At 36.2% G+C, this 22,677-nt stretch overlaps 1 protein-coding gene across 1 annotated transcript in view; it reads left to right on the forward strand.

Moving 5' to 3' along the window:
• The window catches only part of Hibch (3-hydroxyisobutyryl-CoA hydrolase), a 77,868-nt gene that overhangs the window by 18,477 nt on the left and 36,714 nt on the right, over positions 1–22,677 (forward strand). The window contains exons 5-6 of the mRNA XM_027924974.2: positions 4,183–4,263; positions 6,569–6,621. Of these exons, the coding sequence (XP_027780775.1) occupies positions 4,183–4,263; positions 6,569–6,621 (134 nt within the window). The remainder of the gene's footprint in view (positions 1–4,182; positions 4,264–6,568; positions 6,622–22,677) is intronic.

Genomic DNA, 22,677 nt, shown 5'->3' on the forward strand with positions numbered 1-22,677 from the left:
ACTTTATTTATTTATTAATTTATTTATTTTTTATGTGGTGCTGAGAATTGAACCCAGTGCCTCACCCATGCTAGGAAAGCTTAGAGTACTTTTGATTTGCATTTCTCCAATTGCTGAAGAAGATGAGTATTTTTTCATATAATTGTTGATCGATTGTGTTTCTTCTTCTGTGTCTGTTCAGTTCCTTAGCCCATTTATTGATTGAGTTATTTGGGTTTTTTTTTAGTGTTAAGTTTTTTTTAGTTCTTTGTATATCTTGGAGACTAGTGCTTTATCTGAGGTGTGTGTGGTAAAGATTTTTTTCCCATTCTGTAGGCTCTCTCTTCACATTATTGGTTGTTTCCTTTGCTGAGAAGAAGCTTTTGAGTTTGAATTCATCCCATTTATTGATTCTTGCTTTTCCTACTTGTGCTTTAGGAGTCTTGTTCAGGAAGTCAGGTAGGTTCTAAGCCAACATGATGAAAAATTGGGCCTACTTTTTCTTCTACTAGGTGCAGGGTCTCTGTTCTAGTGTCTAAGTCTTTGATCCAATAAAAAAAAGTTGATTTTTGTGCAGGGTGAGAGATACAGGTTAAATTTCATTCAGCTACATATGGACTTCCGGTTTTCCTAGCAACATTTATTGAAGAGGCTATCTTTCTTCTAATGACTGTTTTTTGGCACCTTTGTCTAGTATGAGATAACCATATTTATGTGGGTTTGTCTGTGGATCTTCTATTTTGTACCATTGGTCTACATGTCTATTTTGGTACCAATACCATGCCATTGTTTGTTTGCTCAATAATATGGTTTAAGGTCTAGTATTGTGGTGCCTCCTGCTTCACTCTTGCTAAGGATACCTTGGCTATTCTGCGTCTCTTCTTTTTCCAAATGAATTTCATGATTGCCTTTTCTATTTCTATGAAGAATGTCATTGATATTTTTATAGAAATTGCTTTAAATCTGTATAACAGTTTTAGTAGTATGACATTTTGATTATATTAATTCTGCCTATCCAAGAGCATGGGAGATCCTTCCATTTTCTGAGGTCTTCAATTTCTTTCTGTAGTGTTCTGTGGTTTTCATTGTAGAGGTCTTTCACCTCTTTTGTTAGATTGATTCCCAAGTATTTTTTTTTTTTTTTTGAGGCTATGGTGAATAGGTTAATTCTAATTTCTCTTGCAGAATATTCATAGAGTGCATTTGATTTATGGGTATTAATTTTATATTCTGATACTTTGCTGAATTATTAGTGCTAGAAGTTATCTGGTGGAATTTTTTGATATATGATTGTCATCAGCAAATAGTGATAGTTTCAGTTCTTCTTTTCCTATTCATATCCCTTTAATTTCTTTCATCTGTCTGATTGTTCTAGCTAGAGTTTCAGGGACTATGTTGAATACAAGTGGTGAAAGAGGACATTTCTGTCTTGTTCCAGTTTTTAGAGGGAGTGCTTTCAATTTTTCTCCATTTAGAATGATGTTGGCCTTGGGTTTAGCATACATAGCTTTTACAGTGTTGAGGTATGTTCCTACTATCCTTTGTTTTTCTAGTATTTTGAACATGAAGAGGTGTATTTTGTCAAATGCTTTCTCAGCATCTATTGAGACAATCCTGTGATTCTTGTTTTAAGCCTATTGATGTGAAGAATTAAGTTTATTGATTTCTGTATGTTGAACCAACCTTGCATCCCTGGGATGAACCCCATTTGATTGTGGTGCACTGTCTTTTTAATATGTTTTCGTATGTGATTTGCCAGAATTTTACTGGGAATTTTTGCATCTGTGTTCATCAGGAATATTGGTTTGAAGTTTTCTTTCCTTGATGTGACTGTGTTTAGTTTTGGAATCAGGGTGATACTTGCGTCATAGAATGAGTTTGGTAGGGTTCCCTCCTTTTTATTTCTTGGAATAATTTGAGGAGTATTAGTATTACTTCTTCTTTGAAGGTCTTGTAGAACTTGGCTGATAATCCATCTGGTCCTGGGCTTTTTTTGGTTGGTAAGCATTTGACAGCGTCTTTTATTTCCTTGGAGCAGGGTCCGCTCTTGGGCCCCACCTGGGATAGCAAGTTTGTTGCTGAAAGCTCAGTACTTGTCCCTGATGAGGACATGATTTTGAGAAAAAGGAAAAGAAGGTTTATTGCTTTGCTAGCCAAGTAGAAACACAGGAGATCCTGTCCCAAAGGCTGTGATTCTCTTGCTTTTGTTTTATCGTGTGTGTGTGTGTGTATGTGTGTATGTGTGTGTTGCTAGGCAGCAAACCCAGGGCCTTGTGCATACTGTGCAAGCTCTCTATTACTGAGCTATATCCCTAGCCCTTTTTATTTTGAGATATTATCTCACTAAATTGCCCAGGCTGATCTCAAACCTGTGATCCTCTTAAAGCCTTCTGAGCAGTTGGGACAACAGGTATGCACCACCATGCATGTTTATGTATCCCCTTTTATGGGAAAGTATTATGTAAGAATTATTGATTAGATTTTGAGACAACCTCTAGAGTTCTGATATATAGTCATCCTTCAGTATCTGCCTCCTGAAGGATTGATTCCTTTCACCCAGGATCCCAAAATCCACAGATGCTCAAATCTCATATAAAATGGTGCTGGGGATGTAGTTCAGTGGTAGGCTTGCCTAGTATGTGCGAAGCCCTGAATTCAATGCCCAACACAGCCAAAACAAAACAACAACAACAACAAAAAAAACATGTATATATCATACAAGTACATTTAATTTATATTTTAGATTATTCTCAGAATTTAAGTACAGGAAAGGCATATGAGTTTGCAGTTTATAGAAGAAAAACTATAGAGATTGATTGCAGTAGGAGCACAGGAGATGTGAAATCTGCCTACGAGAAAATTGCAATAGAAATGTAACTATTTGATAGTATTCATTACTCAGCATATATCTACTGAGTGCTTGTTTATTAAGTCAGGCAGCAGAATGCTATAGCAATGTCTTTGAGAAGTTATATTTCCATTGTTGTTACTGACAAATAAGAATGTTACTGTCTTATTTACCTTTCTAGCCTCACCTTTTATCATTTCCCTTTAGTCTTTTAAAATAAATTTATTCTTGATTTTACCTTTGCATCCTTGCTTTTCTGCTTTTGCAGGTACTGCTTCCTCCATTTAAAACTTTCCTCCTGACATTTCTTAGGAACTTCCTACCTGTCTTTTTCTTACTTGGTTCAGACTTGCCTCTTCTGGAAAGCCATCTTTTAATCACATCCCTCCTTGCTCCCATTCCCATAGCACCCCATTGTTATTTTTGCTATCTATAGAACCTCCCACTTTAGATAGTAGTTGTAAGCCCTGGGTTTATCTGCATTCTAACCTGCACTTTGATAAATCAGGTTCCCACAACTCACTCCTCAAGTTGTTGATTTACTCATTAACTCATGGAACTCAGAGTAACACATTTACTGATTTATTATAGAGAATATTATAATGAATACATATGGATTGATGCATAGGACAAGGACAGGGTTGTGGTACTTCCATGCCCTTATTGGGCACACCACTCCTAAAAACCTCTTCATGTTCACCTGTCCAGAAGCTCTCCAAACCCTTTGTTTTTGTGTTTTCTTGGATACTTCATTTTTTTAAGCATTGTTGAAGCATAGAGAACCATGGATTAAAAAGGGTGTGATCTAATGCTTGTACACCAAGTGGCAGGGCTTATCTGTTCTGGTGCTTTGTGGCCTCCCTGTGCAGCATTCCTCCCTCCCACATCTGGGCTAAGACTTCTCAAATGGGGTCTGTGATCTGCTGTCAGACAAAGTGGGTCAAAGAGCAACTTCATGACCAGCTCCAAGATAGAAATATAGGGAAAGGTTTTGAGTATGTGACCAGCTTTTTGAAAGAGAAGTTCTAGTTTCTCTGGTCTGTTTTGGAGAGGGAGTTAAGGGGCCTGGAACTGGGGATAAAAACCAAAATATGTGTGTATTTCATAATACCAAAGTAAGTCAAATAAGAATTTTATCTTAGGTAAAATTATCTTAAAACTTTGATACCGGACTGTAGCTCTCTAAATATAATATTTCTGTGGTATGATCAGCTTTAATTTTACCAAGTCATTTTAGAGTCCTCCACCCAGTACTTAATTATCACAGTATTTTTAATATGTCAACTAGAAAATACATTTTTTGATTTCTAATTGTTCTTCCTTTTCTTTCAATTTCTAATTTTTTCCTTTCTTAGCAATCTCAGATGCTATGAAGACAAAACAGAAACTTGCTGAAGTTTTCTTCAAAGAAGAATATATACTGAACAATGCCATTGGTATGTGTATGCTCTAGAAAGCTTTGAAAATGGAATCAAGAAATGGGGTGGGCAGTATGATTTGCTAAGATGTCATCAGTAGGCACTTTTTTTTTTTTTTTTGCTACTGGGGATTGAACCTAGGGGTGCTTTATCACTGAGTCACATCCTCAGCCCTTTTTATTTTTATTTTGAGGCAAGATCTCACTAAGTTGTTTTGGGATTCACTAAGAGCTAAGACTGACCTTGAACTTAATGATCCTACTGCCTCAGCCTCCCAAATTGCTGGGATTATAGGCATGTGCCACCTTGCCTAACTTATTGAAACTTTTATATACTATGTGTTGGAGCTAAATAAAGTTGATTTAAGTATTTGGACTGGTTATTACAGAACAATTATACCTTAATATTTGTAGGCTATACTTCACTACTGTCTCATGAAATTTTTAATCATACAGTTAGCTTTCTTATTGAACAAAAAACTTGGGTCTCAGCTTTCTATATAAAATGTACCATTTCCTAATTCTCAAGGAACTCTGAAATGAAAATTTTTTTATAGTCAAAGTTCTAGTTTCACTGGAAGCAAAGCAGTATTTACTTTTATCAAACATGTGTTTTCAAAAGTTAAGTTATAGGGAATAACAGTAAATACTTATGTACCCACCAGTCCAGCAATAACAGATATCAATATATTATTTTTGCTTGTTATTGAAAATTTTATTTAAAAGAAATAAAGTATTTTAATTTTTAAAGTCATAATTCAGCCCATTTTGTGGTTTTCCTTCATGTCATTCCTTTATCTAAGCAGAAGCAACCATTGGTTGTGTGTAGTGATGCAACCATAACTTAACTTTACTAAATGCTTATAAACTTGTTAGTGTTTTGAAATATACATAAAAACTCTTACTATGTATAGATGTTCCCTGACTTAGAGTGGTTTACTTTAATCATTCACATTTACAATGGTGTGAAAGCAGTACGCGTTCTAGTCCGTGTTCTGTAGAAACTGTATTCAAATTTAGAATTTTGATCTTTCTTGGGCTTGTGATATGTAGTTCAGAACTCTCTCACGATATTGGGCAGAGCAGTAAGGCTCTGAGTTCACAAGTCAGCCATGAGTTCACAAGGTGAACAGCTACTGTGATGTTTGCTAAATTAGATATGTTAAAATGTTATTTTACTTGCAATAGTTATAATTTAATAGTGGTTTTATTGGGTGAAAATTCATTGTAAGTCAAGGAGAATCTATATATGTTCCAATAAGTTGTTTTTAATAACATGAGTGTAACTATATAATAATTATGACTATATGCCCATATTATTTATTCTACATTTATGGATATCTTAAGTTATTTCTAGTTTTTACTAATGTAGGTGATTATAACCTTATGATGTCCATGTGTTAAAATTTCTTTAGGAATAATTATGTGGCATGGACAGCTCATAGAATTAATACATCTTTTTTTCCAAATTCTTCCCAAAATGTTTTTTTCTATACATCTTTTGTCATGACTACCCTTGGATTTTTCATCTTCCAGAATTGCTAAGTGGATCAAAACATTGAAGTTTTATATTGCCATTTGATAAGGAGGTAATCTTAGCAAAAAGCTATAGTTGAAACTCAATGATTTATATTTTTGTTATATTCTGGCCAACTTTCCCTTTCACAGGAAAAACAAAAGAGGGAATGGATGGATGACAATAAAAGTTCATATGATTACCAAAATTTTCAACTGGGAAAGGACATCTGAGGCCATATGTTAAGTCTCATCATCTTTTAGATGAGGATACACACATACATACATACATACATACATACATATACACACACACTCTTATCTGTCATGCATATATATTATATATAATTTATATCTATGTATTTATCATTTAATACCTAGTTGAATTGCCAATTAATGATAAAGCTGAAACTAGAATCTGGGTCTTCTAATTCTCAGTCCATGCTTTTTCTTGTATGCTGGACTTTGTTGTATGTATCCAGATACTTTAGTTATATGAAAAACAAATATGTTCTTTAAAATACAACTGCGCATGTAAATATCAGTGACTTATAAAATAAATACTATATTTCTTAATAGCTGAGTTACATGATAATTTGTTTCAAATTGAAGTTGAGTTGTTAATGAATAGCTAATCAGGATTGTGTATGGATTGACATTTAAAAAATATTTTATAAGCTTTACAATAGTTCTCTTTGATATTTCTTACAAAAACTTCCTAGGAATAATAGAGTCTATATAACATGATTTTTGAAAAAGTGAATATATTGTAAATATTGCAACTAAAATTATAGGTCTGTTTCTTTTAGCTTCTCTCCAGAAACCATACATTGCACTTATTGATGGAATTACAATGGGTGGGGTAAGTAGTCTTTTTGCTCTCTCCATTGATGAGTGAGTTGTATTAAAAATAAGTTACTAATTATTAAATGGAAGTGAGGTGATGAAAATGATAGAACTCTCTGAAACAAAATCATATGTGGATTAGATTTTGAATCCTGACAGAATTGGTTTAGAGTATTTGCTTATAGCAGTTTTAGACTTATCTCAACCCACAAGACTATTTTATGTTCTTAATTATGTTATATATTATTTTAATTTTTTTTTTTGAATTAGCAAAATTTCTTTTCTCTCTCTCCCCCTCTCCCCCTCTCCCCCTCTCCCCCTCTCCCCCTCTCCCCCTCTCCCCCTCTCCCCCTCTCCCCCCCTCCCTCCTCCTCCTCCTCCTCCTCCTCCTCCTTTCTCCTCCTCCCTCCTCGCCCCTCTCTTTTTGTATCAGATATTGAACCTGGAGCACTTAACCACTAGCCACAAGGTCTTGCTAAGTTGTTTAGGATCTCACTAAGTTGCTGAGGCTGGCCTTGAACTTTAAATCCTGCTGCCTCCTGAGTTGCTGAGATTACATGTGTGCATCACGAAGCAACAAAAACTGCATTTTTTTTTTTTTTTTGTTAATATGTAGAGCTTTTTATTCTACTTACAAATCAATTTCTTGCTTTCAACAGCTTCAGAAGAGAAACAGGAATGTAAAATTTTTCTCTTAGACTATTAGTGATGGAAATGAGGTTGACGAAATTTTATCTATTGTATATAATTTCACCTTGGTGGAAGTGCTTGTAATCTTTAGGAAATTCTCTAAAACTGCATTTTTATCAGTTGACACATTTATTTTGCCTCTGCTATTATAAAGAATTCTGAAATGTAACTGACTTTGAATGACTTGATATGGAGTTGGGATGAATGTGAAATAATTATAGAACAAATAGTAAATTATATGGTCATGACTATAACAAAGATAAGCCTTTAAAGAAGTGAGTGTTCAGAAAGGATCTTTATGGTGGAAAAGGGGCTTGCTTCATGGAAAAGATGGTGAATTTAACTCAGCTTAGAAAGATAGTATGGGGAGAAAAAGTAATATCTTTTGTTTATCCAATTGCAAGGGTCATGGCTGACATGCTAGAACAAAAGATTAACAAGAGAGAAGCTTAACATTTATTTAATCAAAGTTTTACAAGATGCAGGAATATTAAAAACCCAAAGACCAGGGAAGACTGTATTTTATAAGGGTTTGATGCAGACTGGATGGTTTGGAGAGAATATGATTGCAGAAAAGGAGTACGAAACAGTGTTCCTAGACTGGGGGACTTAGACTGTTGCTCAGGTTCTTCTTGGCCTCTCTGATAGCATTCCTTCCTCTAGCCATAATGCAGGATGCTCTTCTCTTGACAGTCTAATGATATACTTTTAGGAGAGGTTGCTCAGAGAATTCCTTTATTGCTAGCTGTTGTAGAAAGACTTTGAAAATATGGCCCTTTGGGACGTGTGATCTGAACCCTAATAACAGATAGAACTTAGCCTATCTAAGGCTAAAGAGTAGAATTTCAAAAATTCTACCTGCTGGCTGTAGATTGTAGTGCCATGCCTGTGATCCCAATGACTTTGGAGACTGAGGCAGAAGAATTGCAAGTTTGAGGCCAGCCTGCGCAACTTGGTGAGACCCTCTCTCAGAAATTTTTTTAAAAATTGAAAAAGGTATGGGGATGTAGCCAATGGTAGAATGCTTGTCTGGTTCAATCCCAATTTGGAATACAGATTTCCCTCTCCTTCCTTATTCTTGTGGAACCACCATAAATTAAGCCTCTTGGGTATCAGGAATTGCTTAGATCCTGTATATATCATTTTTGGGGGGCTGGTTCCACTAGCAGCTGTGTAGTTAGAAAGCAGAATCAAGGACAGCCTAATGGTCTCTTTTTGTTGGGTGATATAGGACATGGTTTAGTTTACTTTCTTTGTCATGGAAGTGTTAACCTGGGGAAAATAAAATCTCTTAAAAAAATTAAAATAAAAAAAACTTGTCAAATAAGGGAAAAGTCAAATAATCTGATGTATTGAGGGAGAGCCACTCTGTGAATGTAGAGAACCAAGAAAAAGTGAAAAGAAAAGCAATAGGCATACCCAATAGCATAGAAGAAAATGTGGTCCCAGTGAAACAGGAGATAACCCCCATAAGGAGATAGCAAACTCGGATGAAAGGGCTTCCAGTTGAAAAGGGGAACAAGTAATATAAGGAAGGATGATGAAGAACTAAAATACAATAGCAGAACTGACATTTCATTTTGAAAGCAATAGGTGAGAAAGAATTGAATATTACAAATAGTGAAGTTGTATCTGTGGAGAACAAGCTTGAGAAATTCTCTCAAAACAAAAATGTTCAAAAAAAAAAAAAAGGATAAAAATGATGAGGATTGGGGATGGAATATAGCTCCGTTTTAGAGTGTGTGTTTAACATGCTAGAGGTCCTGGCTTCAATCCCCAGAGCCAAAAATATGGACTAATTTTAATATGAAAAGATTGGTGAAGTGTCCTGTAGTGATATCAACAGGCAGAATGTCCTCCTCTTTACAGAAACCTGGCAAGAATCTTTGCACTACACCTTATCTGAATGCACTGGTTGTTCCTTTTGTAGCAGCCTTTTTAAACTAGAATTACACCAATTAAGTGTTAGTATCTGAAGGCAATGGCTTTCCAGGTGTTATCTCTGCAGTAGCAGCAGTAGCAGTGTTTGGGAACTTATTAGAAACCCATATTTTTCTATCCCACACCAGGGTCAAACCAAGATCTTAGATGCCACAGTCTGTTTAAACAGGCCTTCCATGTGATTCCAGTGATTGAGAATCATCGCCCTAAAGCAGCCACTGTGTGTAATGAATTAACTTCTATCCCATTTTTGTCCTGTGCTTTTTAGAATGGTACTCTGTTCCATCCTTGAGAGAATTGAGAAAATAATCATGTCATTACAACAACCCATGGTTGAGATGAAGAAGCCTTAGGAGAGAAATTTTGTTTTACATTACATTTTATCTGCTCCCCTAAAACAAACAAACAAATAAAAAACTTATGTGTCTTTTCTCCCAGCAGGTCTGTCTATCACATTCTTAAAAACTTAAGTTCTAATTTTTCTTCTTTTTTTTTTTTTTTGACAGTCATAAAAACTATTACAATTAGACGTGATTTCTTCCTTCATTTGAGTCAGTATATTCATCTGAACTCAAAATTTGGTGTTTTTTAGAGAGAGAGAGAATCTTTTTTGTAGATGAACACAACACAATGCCTTTATTTTTATGTGGTGCTGAGAATTGAACCTGGGTCTCGCCTGTGCTAGGCGAGTGCTCTACTGCTGAGCCACAATCCCAGACCAATATTCATCTGAACTCAAAATTTGGTGTTTGTACCTCATTGTTATTTTATGATATGGCTTGTTTCCCTAGGAATATCGGGTGATTTGTAAAGACAATGTTCCCATAAGAACATGCCAATGTGTGCACGTGTATAAAAAATACATTATTAAAAATCCTATTCTGATAATGTCTTGTATAGCCTTTTGAAAGAGTAAAATGAACAGATTAGAGTGAATTGGCTTTTTTTTGTAATGGAAATTTTTTATGTAGCTTGGTTTTGAAAGCTAAATTTTTATGTTTCATTTACAAACTAGTTAACCTAAAACTTTTCATGAACTCTAGCTTTTAAATATAATTCTCTAGATCAATGACTTTCAACTTTGACTGCACTTTATTATCATTTGGGAGTCTTTAAAATATTCTCAGTGCCCAAGCTTTCCTCAACTCCCATAACCGATAAATTGGATATTGGAGTTGGACCTATTCATTTTTAAAGCTCCCTAGTGATACTAAATGAGTGTCAGGTTAAGGATTCCTGATCATAATTAGTGTGTAGTTCAGAGTCAGTCACTTGTGTAACTCTTTCTAAATTTTCAAAAGACAATGATTCTCTTATTCTGGCTGGTATCAGAATCACTCAGAGGGCTTGTTAAAATACAACCCCCCTCCACCCCATTTCCAGTTTAGTAAGTCTGAAGTGTGGCCTGTGAATTTGTATTTTTGAACAGGTTCTTAGATGATGTTGATGTTGATGATGCTGGAGGCAAGGTCACTTTAGATAACATTTCTGTAAGATGTTGAGAACAGTTTGTTACTCAAAAGTTTTTATTTTCAGCTGGACACAGTATGCATACCTGTAATCCCAGGAGATTGGGAGGCTGAAGCAGGAGGGTTGCGAGGTCAAAGGCAGCCTAAGCAAAAGTGAAGCTCTAAGCAACTCAGTGAGACCCTGTCTCTAAATTTAAAGAAGTACAAAATAGGGCTGGGAATGTGGCTCAGTGATTGAGTGCCCCTGAGTTCAATCTCCAGTATCTTGCTGTCCCCCTAAAAGTTTTTATTTTTGAATTTTTCATTAGAATTTGTGGTACATAATTATTACATGCAAACACATTTTTAATTGGTTAAAAGAAAAACTTCAGACAAAATTAATAGTTTATCTGAGCAAAGAACATGAATCGGACTGCACTCAGCATTGGAAGGATTGTGAGACCTCTGCCTGGCAGCAGGGAGCTTTTATAAGCTGAACACAGAAACAAAGCAAAATTTGCATTATTTGGGTATAGTATTATTAGTTGGCTGCCTGTGATTGACTGAAATTCATCTTTTTTTTTTTACTAACACTTCTAAATTTGGTTTGGATTTAAGTAATAGGGTTGAGGTATCTTACAAAGGACCTAAAAGTACAGAGACAATATTAGGTCAGTGACCTATTTATTTAAATGAGCAAACCTAATATATAACTGTGAATAAATTGGAGCAAATAAGGCTTAAGAAAAAGTTTTAGGAATAGTAGTTGTCTCTGTTTTTGTTTTGATTCTGGTCAATACATTTTTTTTAATACTAAAAGAATTTTCTTAGGAATTTGAACAATCCAAAAGACTGTGTCAGAAAGCTTGATTTTACCTCCTTCCTCTCTTGCTGTAGAAAGTATTATTTTTTTACCCAACATGGAAAATTACAGTTTTACTGTCATGCACTATGAAGAATGGCACAGAACTTTGCAGGGGAGATAGCTAAATTCTATTTTGTTTCAGATTTTGAAAATTCAGACATTTACTCTGTTTTGGTATTTGGTAAGATAAAAATGTTACTGAGTGGTTCTTCACATAGTTAATCAAAATGATGTGAAAACTTTTGTTTTTCCAATATTTCTGAAGAAAGATTTGAGCAGTTTTGGGACTGGGGATATATCTTAGTGATAGAGTACCTGCCTAATGTGTGTGAGACCCTGGATTCAATCCCTAATACTGAAACAACAATACAGAGAAATGATTTTTTTTTAAAATGGAAATAATAGTTCATTCTATTTCTGAAGGATAAAAAATTCTAAGTGTGTTTTTCCCATTAAATCTCTAGGTTACATTTTCTTATGCTAATATATAACAGAAGGGAAGGTTGTTTAAAAATTAAAGTTTAAATAGATATAGAAGAAAGGGGAGGGAGAAAGAACCTGGTAGATTAGAGGAAGAATGTACTTCCAGGCAGTTCCACAGCATCAGACTTACAAAGTGGAAAGACTGTTTCTCAGCAAATGGATAACAAAGGGGACTCACTGAAACTTTATATTGGACTATTAAAGAAACTAGAGACATAGAAACAAACTTTAAACAGATAAGGAATAGTATGTTAGAGACATGCCAGCTTGGCTGGTGGCTGCCAGTGAAGGGAAGCAGGGAGCACAGACAGAAAACCTGTGAATTAGAGAGGGAGGCTGATCTTCATGAACACAGACTCAGTGGGGGAAAAAAGTTCAATGAAACCAACCAAAATTTGCTCAAATCCCCAGGATGGAGAGTTCAGGGAGAACTGAGATCTCTGGCCCAGAAAACAACTGCAGGCACAGCTTGGGACTATCCATAAACACTGTGTGGCAGCCTGCAGAGACAAATTGGGAACATGTAAAGGAAGTAACCACCAGTCATATTTTATGAACTGCAGAGTGTGCTGAACCAAAGCAACTGAAATAGCAACAAAGAAAATTATATCTGGCTCATATAGGCTCCAACTACCAAGGAGAGAAATCTCTCTGTTGCTGGTATCCCATAAGAGCTTTCAGGAAGATACCTATAGCTACCACCCAGGAGTGTCTGCACTCCAGGGTCGATACCTGGTAATTCACATTCATAGCACTGTAGGTAAAACCTGTGGAGGGTTAGTTCCTATTCCCTAAAAATGGATTTTACGAGGGCCCCCAGAAATCCAGCCACCTAGCAGAGATTGGCCTTTCCACAGCAATAGGAGGCATGGATCAAATCCCAAATACCGACCAACAGAGTTCCACAATTCACCCAAGACAAAACTGCAACTACTGAAACTTCCTATTTAGAGCTCTGTATCATCCCTGCTACAGGATGCCACAATTCATCAGAACTCCCCAGTCTTACCCAGGCTGTCACTGGGAGATTAGAAACTAAGAACTAGTATTCTTGGCTGGCAGCTAGGTGAGAAACACAAAGACATTGGACTTAACAACCCTTGACCTAAGGGGTACAGAGCCAAAAATAAATATAAAAAATGAAAATTCATTCCTGCCAATAATTTTGACCACTGTAGTAGAAACAGACCTTTTATTTTTCATTAAATTTTCTTTCTCTTCTTTTTTTCTTCTTATTTTTCCTATTCCCATTTATATAATTATATAAAATTAAAAAATCTTTAACCTTTTTTCAAACATCATTTCATATTGTGTATTTTTACTTTTTTCCATTATATATAATTTTGTGTGTGTGTATGTCCTTGTTGTGCCAATAGATTTGATAAAATATATAATTTCATGTTCACCTTAATAGCTTTCTTCTGCACCTATTATTTAGCCTTGATTTGAATTTGGTGGGATATAATTATATGAGGATTTGAGTTGTTTTGATCTTATATTTGTGAGTTTGTTTGTACCTTGGTTTGTGGAGAGTGGTGACAGAGAATAGGAGAGAAGTGGATGAGATTGGGGGTCTCTGTTGACTTCATGGCTGTGGCATACCCTGAGAATGTTTCTGTGCAAGGGCACAGGATGCTTAGCTGCTATGGTAATGCTTAGCTGCTATGGTAATGCTCCACCTGAGGAGGCTCTGTGCAAGAGTCTTACCAGCTTTGACCTTGATCTCAGACACTTATATCCCAGGTATAGAGGAATTCTCATGAAAGACAATCACAATGTTTTACCTGCTCTGCTACTCCTGAGCCTGCCCGCTTAACAATAACTTTAAAGAATGGGCCTCCTTGAGCACTACACAAACTCCTCACATTGCACATTGCAACTGTGGAAAAGCTGCATAGATGTTTCTAGTTCTTTAACTTTTCTGAGTACAAAGAATAATGCTTGCATAGTCTTTAACCTGATAATGAGACATATATAAATAAAGATTGCCATTGTAACTCTTTAGATCTGCTTCTCCATCAGAGAACATCTGATGTGCCATCAGAGAGCAGCCCTCCATCTGATCCCAGCTATTTATCTTCATAAGCTGCATGTGTGAGTTTCTTCTATCCCCTATCACTCCTCGCTGGTACTGCAAGTTTGGCTGTGCAGGATGCAGCACTGGTTCTTGGCCCTTCTATCTCCCTTTCTTCACTCTGTTCTCCATTAATAGCCAAAACTTCCTTTTCCCTCATGCTCTCTTGTTTTTCATTGCTTTCAGTTTTTTATTTCTTCTGTATAGTTGACATCTGCTTCCTGCCTCTCCTCTGATCACTTTTTAAAAAATCTATTTCAAACTTGCCTTCCTACCCAATTTTTCTCTTATTTAAGAAACAATAATCTCACTAATTTTATATAGTTTATTTAATTCCTACCCCGTTCACGTTGTGATTATTAACATGGTGGATAATATCATAGACACCTGCTGTCAAATGTCTGATCTAGTTCACAGATTTTTATTGTTGGTACTGATGTTAAATGCTGATTCCTTATCTATACCTATACCTCTACCTCTACCTATACCTCTGTCTGTCTGTCTATCTATCTATCTATCTATCCCTATATAGGTGGCAGGTAGTATTATAGATATCAAAGTAGACAACCTGACCTTCATCCTAAGACTGTATTCTGTTGCTGACATTTGTGCCATCTTTGATTTCTCCTCCCTTTAAAAGGGGCATAAGATCATCATAAGGTCATCAAAACATAAGATGAGTAAGGATTTCCAATCTAATACTCTAAATCAAATGGACTTAATAGATATCTACAGAGTATTTCACCCCAAACAGCTGAATTTACATTCTTTTCACCAGCTTATGGAATCTTTTAAAATAGACCATATTCTGGATCACATTGTAAGTCTTGGTGAATACAAAATTGATATAATCCCATGCATGCTATCAGAGCATAATAGAATGAAACTAGAAATCAACAGCACACAAAAAACAATAGAAACTACATAAATACATGTAGATTAAATAATATTCCTTTAAATGAAGAATGAATCAAAGAAGAGATCAAATTCTTTTTTAAAAAAATATTTTAAAGTTGTTGATGGACCTTTATTTACTTATCTGTATGTGGTGCCAAGAATCAAACCCAGCGCATCACGCTTGCCAGGCAAGCACACTACCACTGATCTACAACCCCAGCCCCAGAAATCAAATTCTTAGTAGCAAATGGAAACAGATAAAACATCAAAATCTCTGGGACTGTATGAAAGCAGTTCTAAAAGGAAAATTTATAGCATTTAGTGTCTACATTAAAAGAAAAGATCACAAATAAGCTTATATTTCAAGGTCTTAGAAAAGGAAGGACAAATGATTTCAAATCAGAGGAGAAGACAGGAAATAATAAAGATTAGAGGCAAAATTAGTGAAATTGAGAATAAAAATACAACACACAGGATCAATGCAATGAAGAATTTGTTCTTCAAAAAGAAAAATAAGATTGATGAACCCCTAACCAAACTGGGAAGATCCAAATCAATAAAATTAGAGATGAAGAAAGAGATCTCACTACAGATACTTCTAAAATACAGAGGATCAGAAACTGTTTTGAAAATTTATACTTCAATCAATGCAAATTCTAGAAGTCATTGACAAATTTTTAGACACATATGACCTTTTCAAATTAAACCAGGAGGATATAGAAAATCTAAACAGACCAATATCAAGTAATGAAATTGAAAGAGCAATTAAAAGCCTTCAACAAAGCAAGCCCAGAACCAGATGGGTTCTTACTGAATTCTACCAGACATTTAAAGAAGAATTAATACCAGTCTTTCTCAAATTATTCCATGAAATTGAAAGGGAAGGAACACTCTCAAATACATTCTCTGAAGCTAGTATAACCCTCATACCCAAATAAGACACATCAAGGAAAGAAAACTACTGACCAGTATCCCTGATTACTAAAGATGCAAAAATCCTTAGTAAAATATAAGCAAACTTAATTCAAAGACACATCAAGAAGATAATACATCATGATCAAGTGAATTTCATCCCAGGGATAAAGGTTGTTTCAACGTATGTAAATCAGTAAAGGTAATTTACCACTTAATTAGAATTAAGGACAAGAATCACATGATTATCTCAATAGATTCAGAAAAGGCCTTGGATAAAATCCTGCACTCATTCATGCTAAAAGTACTAGGAGAAACTGAGGATTACCTCAACATTACAAAGGCTGTCCATGACAAACCCAAAGCCAACATCATATTAAATGGACAGCAACTGAATACTTTTTCTCTAAAATCAGGAACAAGACAAGGATGTCCACTGTCACCATTTCTGTTCATTATAGTTCTAGAACCACTAGTCAAGCAAGAGAGGGAAATTAAAGGGATCTACATAGGAAGTTATCAAGTCATCTCTGTTTGCTAAAGACATGATCCTATATGTAGAAGACCCCCCAAAAACTCCACCAGAAGCCTTCTAGAGTTGATAAGTAAATTCAGCAAAGTAGCATGATATAAGATCAAAACCCATACACCAGTAGCTTTCCTATACCTCAACAGGGATTCTGCTGAGGAAGAAATTAGGAAAACCATTCCATCCACAATAGCCTCAAAAAACAAAAAACTCTTGAGAATTTATCCAAGGAAGTGAAAGATCTCTACAATGAAAATTTATAAAACACTGAAAAACATCAAAGAACCTAGAAGATAGAAAGACCTCCCATGTTCTTGAGTAGGCAGAATATTGTCCAAATGGCCATACTACCAAAAATAGTACACAGATTTAATGTAATCCTCATCAAAATACCAATGACATTCTTCACAGAATTAGAAAAAAAAATCCTTAAATTTATTAACAAGAATGAGAGACCCAGAATAGCCAAAGCAATCATGAGCAAGAGGAGTGATGTAGGAGTGATGTCCCAATACCTGACCTGAAATTATACTGCAGAACTATAGTAACAAAACAGCATGATATTATCAACAAAATAGGCATGAAAACCAATAGAACAGAATAGAAGACATAGGGACAAACCTACATTCTTAAGGCCATGTGATACTTGACAAAAGGTGCCAAAAATACTTGGAGAAAATGTCTTTTAAATAAATGATGCTGGGAAAACTGGGTAGCCATATTGTAAGAATGAAACTAGACATCTGTCTCTCTCACTGCACAAAAGTCAAATCAAAATGGACCAAAGACTAAGAATTAGATTAGGAACCTCTGCAACTGCTAGAAGACAAGATAGTGTCAACACTCCATTATATCAGTGTTGGCACTGACTTCTTTAACAAGACTTTTAAAGCTGAAGAAATAAAACCAAGTGGAATGCTATCAAATTGAAAAGTTTCTACACAGCAAAGGAAACAAGTGAAAAGAGAGCCTACAGAAGGAGAGAAGATCTTTGCCAGCTGCTTTTCTGACGGGGGATTAGTATCCAGAATATATAGAGAACTCAAAATCAACACCCAGAACCCAAATAACTCAATCAATAGATGGACAAAAGATCTAAACATTTATTTCTGAAAACAAGAATTGGAAATGACTCACAAATAAATGAAAAAAAAATTGACATCTCCAACAATCAAGTGCAAATCAAAACTAACATTAAGATTTTATCTCACTCCTGTTAGAATGGCAAATTATCAAGAACACAAACAATAATAAATGTTTTTGAGGATGTGGGGGTAAGGTTCACTCATGTGTTGCTGGTGGGCCTGCAGAATAGTACAACCACTCTGGAAAGAAGCATGGAAATTGCTCAAAAAACCAGGAATGGAACCATCATATGACCCAGCTATCCCAATCAGTAGTAGCTATCGAAAAGAACTAAAATCAGTATACTGTAGCACCTCAATGTTTATAGAAGCACAATTCATAATAGTCAAATTATGGAATCAGTGCTGATGCCTGTAAATAGTTGAATGCATTAGGAAATTGTGGAAGTTTCAGCCATAAAGAAGAAAAAAATTATGCCATTTGTTGGCCAATGGATAGAAATGAAGAACATCATGCTAAGTGAAATAAGAAGTCTCAGAAAATCAAGGGTTGGATGTTTTCTCTCATGGAAGCTAGAGAAAAAGAAGGAGAGGAGGATTGGATATTATAAAAATATGGGGAAGATGAGTAGGAGGAGGAGGAGAGGGAGAGAACAAGTATGGGAATGGAGATTAAGTACAGAATGAATTTTTAAATATCGTGCTATTTGTACATATAAATATACCATAGGAAATTTCACTTTTATGTGTAAGTAAAAAAAATAATAATAGATGAGTAAAAAGATCTGTATAGTAGAGGAAGAAGAATTGGGGGAAGGAGGAAGGGAAGAAAAAGGGAATATCAACTGAAATAGAATTCCACGCATATGCAAATTCGTGGAGATGAACTCTACTACTATGTAGAACAATAATGCTCTAATAAAAAAGGGGAATCCTTAAATTTTTATTCCATACATGAAGTAGCATTTCTGTTTTCCTTCCCAGTTGAAGTGGATTTGAAGAATGGCCAAGTTTGTTTCTTCCTTTCCTTTCCTCCTCCTCTTTTTCACCCTGCGTTCGTTTTGTAGTAGAAACAACATTGGCTCCTTCAAGCCAACTAAAGTGGGTGGAATATAGTATTGTTTTGTGTTTCTCAAGGTATTTTTAAGATGCTGTTAGCAGAAGGGTTTTGTGATTGTAGGAGACCAGAGCATGCTGTCCCAAATAAGCTGCTTTATTATAAGAAGTATTATTTTGAGAAATAGCAGACATGGTGAAGCCCTGAAAAAACACAAATTTCCCATTTGTAAGGAAATTTACACAGAGGTGGAAATATCCATTTGTAAGGGTGTCTTACTGGTTGAAACAGGAAGAGAAGGAAGACTAAATCACTAGAGATTCCTATCAGTGAAGAAGGCATCAACTCAAGTCTTTAAAACAAACTTTATTCTTGTTTTCCATGCTTTTTCTTGTCACCTTCCTATCATTTGCCTCCCCTACATATTTCTTTCTTTGAAGACCCTGTATAAGCTAGAGTTTAAGACCACTTCTTGGAGAACGTTTCCCTGTGTGTGCACATATTTGTTATTCTCTTGTTGATTTGTCCTTTGTTTTGGGAGCCTTAGCTAAGAACTCAGAAGGGTCCAGAGAAATTTCTATTTTCCTTCCACTTCATGATCAGTAATGGAAAAATGAGTTTTAAGAATATTTTAGAAGGATATGTTCTGATTAATTGAGAAGTGAGAATTGGAATGGAAATAATAAGATACATGCATAACCCATATGATTTTATTAGGACACAGGCCATCCAAATAGAATGTTGACTAGTGTTCAGTTAGATGGGAGCTATTGAATCAGATTATATTTAGCTACTGATTAATGTCACTTGAGACATGTCCTTGTGATGAAAAGAATGAACAGTCCTCAAAAATTAAATTATGTTAATATATTACAAAGATCTGTTAGATAATAGATACTTTTTTCAGTTTGAAAAGGTATTCTGTTTTTGCTGCTGTTAGTGACACTTGAAAAGGAGACATTTTAAGAAACCTTTTTATAGTATTGTGAAGTGCTGAGTTTTTCTTAACACAATTTAGTGGAAACTGAGATCTTAATGAAACCTGAAAGAAAAGAGAAAATAATTTTATGCACTAATATTGAACCTCAGGGCTATAAATACCCCAAGAACATTGCTTACTGATCCCGAAGAAAGAACTTGAAGACTCAGTGAAAAGGTTTTGGATATTTTATTTCTCTTGCACTCCTCAGTGGTGGCAGCTGGGATACAGTGGAGCGCTACACTGCATCTACGAGCTGGAGGAATGTATGGAGTGGGTTGCATGTTCACTGCACAGTTGGATTTATTGAGATGTTTTATGTGAACATTATTTTACTTTAGAACCAAAGTCACTCTGCTTTGTTTCTCACCTGAAGATTGGAGATCAGGGAAGAGGACTGTTTTCCCTCTCCAGTTCCTTTGTTATTATATTCTTCAGAGTCCTTATCTGCCTGCAGACTTTCTTAGGATTAGTGGATTAGAAAAATTTATGTGTATACTTTCCTTCTGCTCACTCCCATGTCTTTTAAAAAATCATTCAAAAGCTCTTTAAGATCTGAATAGAGCCTTGTTTAAGACAGAAATGTTAGTAATACAGGAGGAGATGTGATAGGGAAAAGTGAAATTTCCCTTGGATTTCTAAGTGTTTAGGGTGTGTTTCTAGGTATTCAATTTATGTTCACTGTTGAACTTTCTCCAAGTTGTGGCTGGATATCTTCTTTTTCTTTACAGAGAGAAATCCCCCACTAGGATTCTCCCTATTTAAAATTTGCTTCTGTCTTATTAGGGAAGAAGGCTTGCCTTTAGTTGCAGAATTTCTCAAAGTGAATTTTTCTAATTTTTTTTTTTTTTTAGTTATAGATGGACACAATAGGACACAATACCTATATTTTATTTTATTTTAATGTGATGCTGAGGATTGAACCCAGTACCTCATATGTGTTAGGCAAGTGCACTACCACTGAACTGCAACCCCAGCCCATCTCAAAGTGAATTTTTAAGGTCATTTAGTTTCATCTTTTCTTCCCTTTCCTTTTCTATTCTCATTCTCTAACATGTCTTATGCTGATTGGCAGGCCGCCTCAGGTGATCTGTTTAACTTTATCTCATCACTTGTTTGTCTTATTAGATAGAACTCTTTATTCTTTACCTTCATCTATCTCCCCAACCCATTTTAGTCTAAGTACAGAATTGGGACATGTTCTCATTTTCATACCAAGAACTTGGCTTCACTGCCTTTACTCCCCATTTTAAAGTATTGAATTCTTGGAAATAGAACTTTGACTTTCTAGAAATATAAATATTCTTGACAATGTTCACATATTTGCAAGTTGTCAATTGACAGGGAATTCTTTCACTTGTCCATATTGGTCAGGTTTTTGGTTCATTATGTTTTTAGTTGTGAAAGTTCCCTATGTTCTAGGTCATGTGGCTGGCATTTCTTTTGCCATTTTCACTTTTCCTGAATCTCAACCCAACATGTTGAATTGGTCTAGAGAGTTCTATTCCTTATGGAGCATCAAACTATTTCACAGAAAAGAAAGGGGGAGGAGAGCACCTTTGCCTATAAAATAAGCTCATTCTTCTAAGGGTATATTATATTAGTTTTGAAACTAACTAGGGCTCATTATGACTTTAGCCATTATTTGAGATTGTTCTCAACTATTTTACCCAAGTAGCAAAACTTTTTAGGTGTGTACTATATATTTGATATTCGTTAACCTGGGGATAAAATAGTGAGCAAGGCAGATGGGTTTTTTTTTTTTTTTTTTTTTTTAATCATGGAGCTTTCTGTCTAAATAGACAGATACCGGATGGTCTGGGAATACATGAGAGTGTCAGCCTCAGCATGTGTGCCAGTGTGAGTGGTTTAGTGATGGGCATGAGGTAGGGCAAGAATTGTGGAGGAAGTTATGTTTAAGCTGGGACCTACTGAAGGAGGGATTAGCCTGGGAAGAAGTTCAGAGTAGAAGACAGAGTATAATTGGTGCCAGTGTGTAAGGGTTTGATACAGTGTAGAAGGAAAATGTACAAGTGAGAGATAATATTGTATGTGAAAATGAGATGGGAGAATGCTAATTTTGGGAAAGTTTAGTGTGCTCAAATTTTGAAGTGTCTTTTTTGGGAAGGTGGCGGCGAATAGAGTGCATCACCCCCGTGTACCGCGTCACTGCGCAGGTGAATAACGAGTTAGAATGGCCAAAAGCTATCTTGTTAGGAATTTCCAGCAAAATTGGGGTGCACCGAAACCTAGAAGAAGGATTTCCAGCACCCGAGGATCAATTACTGGGGCTCAATCGCGAGTGAACAGTGCACCCGGAGATTCAGGCTGATTGATTGGCGGCCCGCCCTGCAGCCAGAAACTGCGGCGCGCCGAGAAACAGCGTGTCAGCAACACAGAGAAATGGTGCTGTGGATTCTGTGGGGTCCTGCCAACTGTGCCCTCACTGTGCTCTAGGCTGAGTTCTGGGTTTGAGACGGGGGAGAGAAACAGTCCAGGTCTGTCCTCCACACCGGACAACCCACCGAGGAAGCCAGCGGCCACCATCTTGGAGAGCTGACGTCACCATCACCAGTTTCTGACAGATCGCAACAAGTTTAGCGATAGAACAGGTGTGTGGCATTTAGCACTTCTCACATACAATCGCATAAAATCTCTCCCCGGCTTTCCGGGGGCGTGAATATCAGAGTGAGCGTGAATAGAGGCATGGGGAAAGGTAAAGGCACCTGACCTCCAACTCCCCCCTCCCACCAGCGGAGGGAATCAAAACAATAGGGGCCGGTTCCCAATAGCCTCGCTCCTCATCCAGGAAACTGCAGGCCCAGAGTATAGCTTGAACTGCAGAGAGGTATCACACTGGGGAAGTCCTGTCTGGCAGGAGAGCGAGGAGACTGTAGTCCAGGACCCTAAGCTAACAGGTTTTGAGAGACATGGGGGGCGGGGGGGGGCGAGGAGGGAGCAGCCTCACATGGATTGTTTTCTACAGCCGGAGGGCAAAATCTTGGCCCGGAAGGCACAGCACCACCTACTGGAAGCAAAGAAAATAGAAGCCTAACAGTGCCTTTTTTTTTTTTCTTTTTTTAATTGTAATTTTTATTTTACTGCATTTTAT

This window comes from Marmota flaviventris, chromosome 11 (assembly GCF_047511675.1).
Source record: "Marmota flaviventris isolate mMarFla1 chromosome 11, mMarFla1.hap1, whole genome shotgun sequence".
NCBI classification, from domain to species: domain Eukaryota; kingdom Metazoa; phylum Chordata; class Mammalia; order Rodentia; family Sciuridae; genus Marmota; species Marmota flaviventris.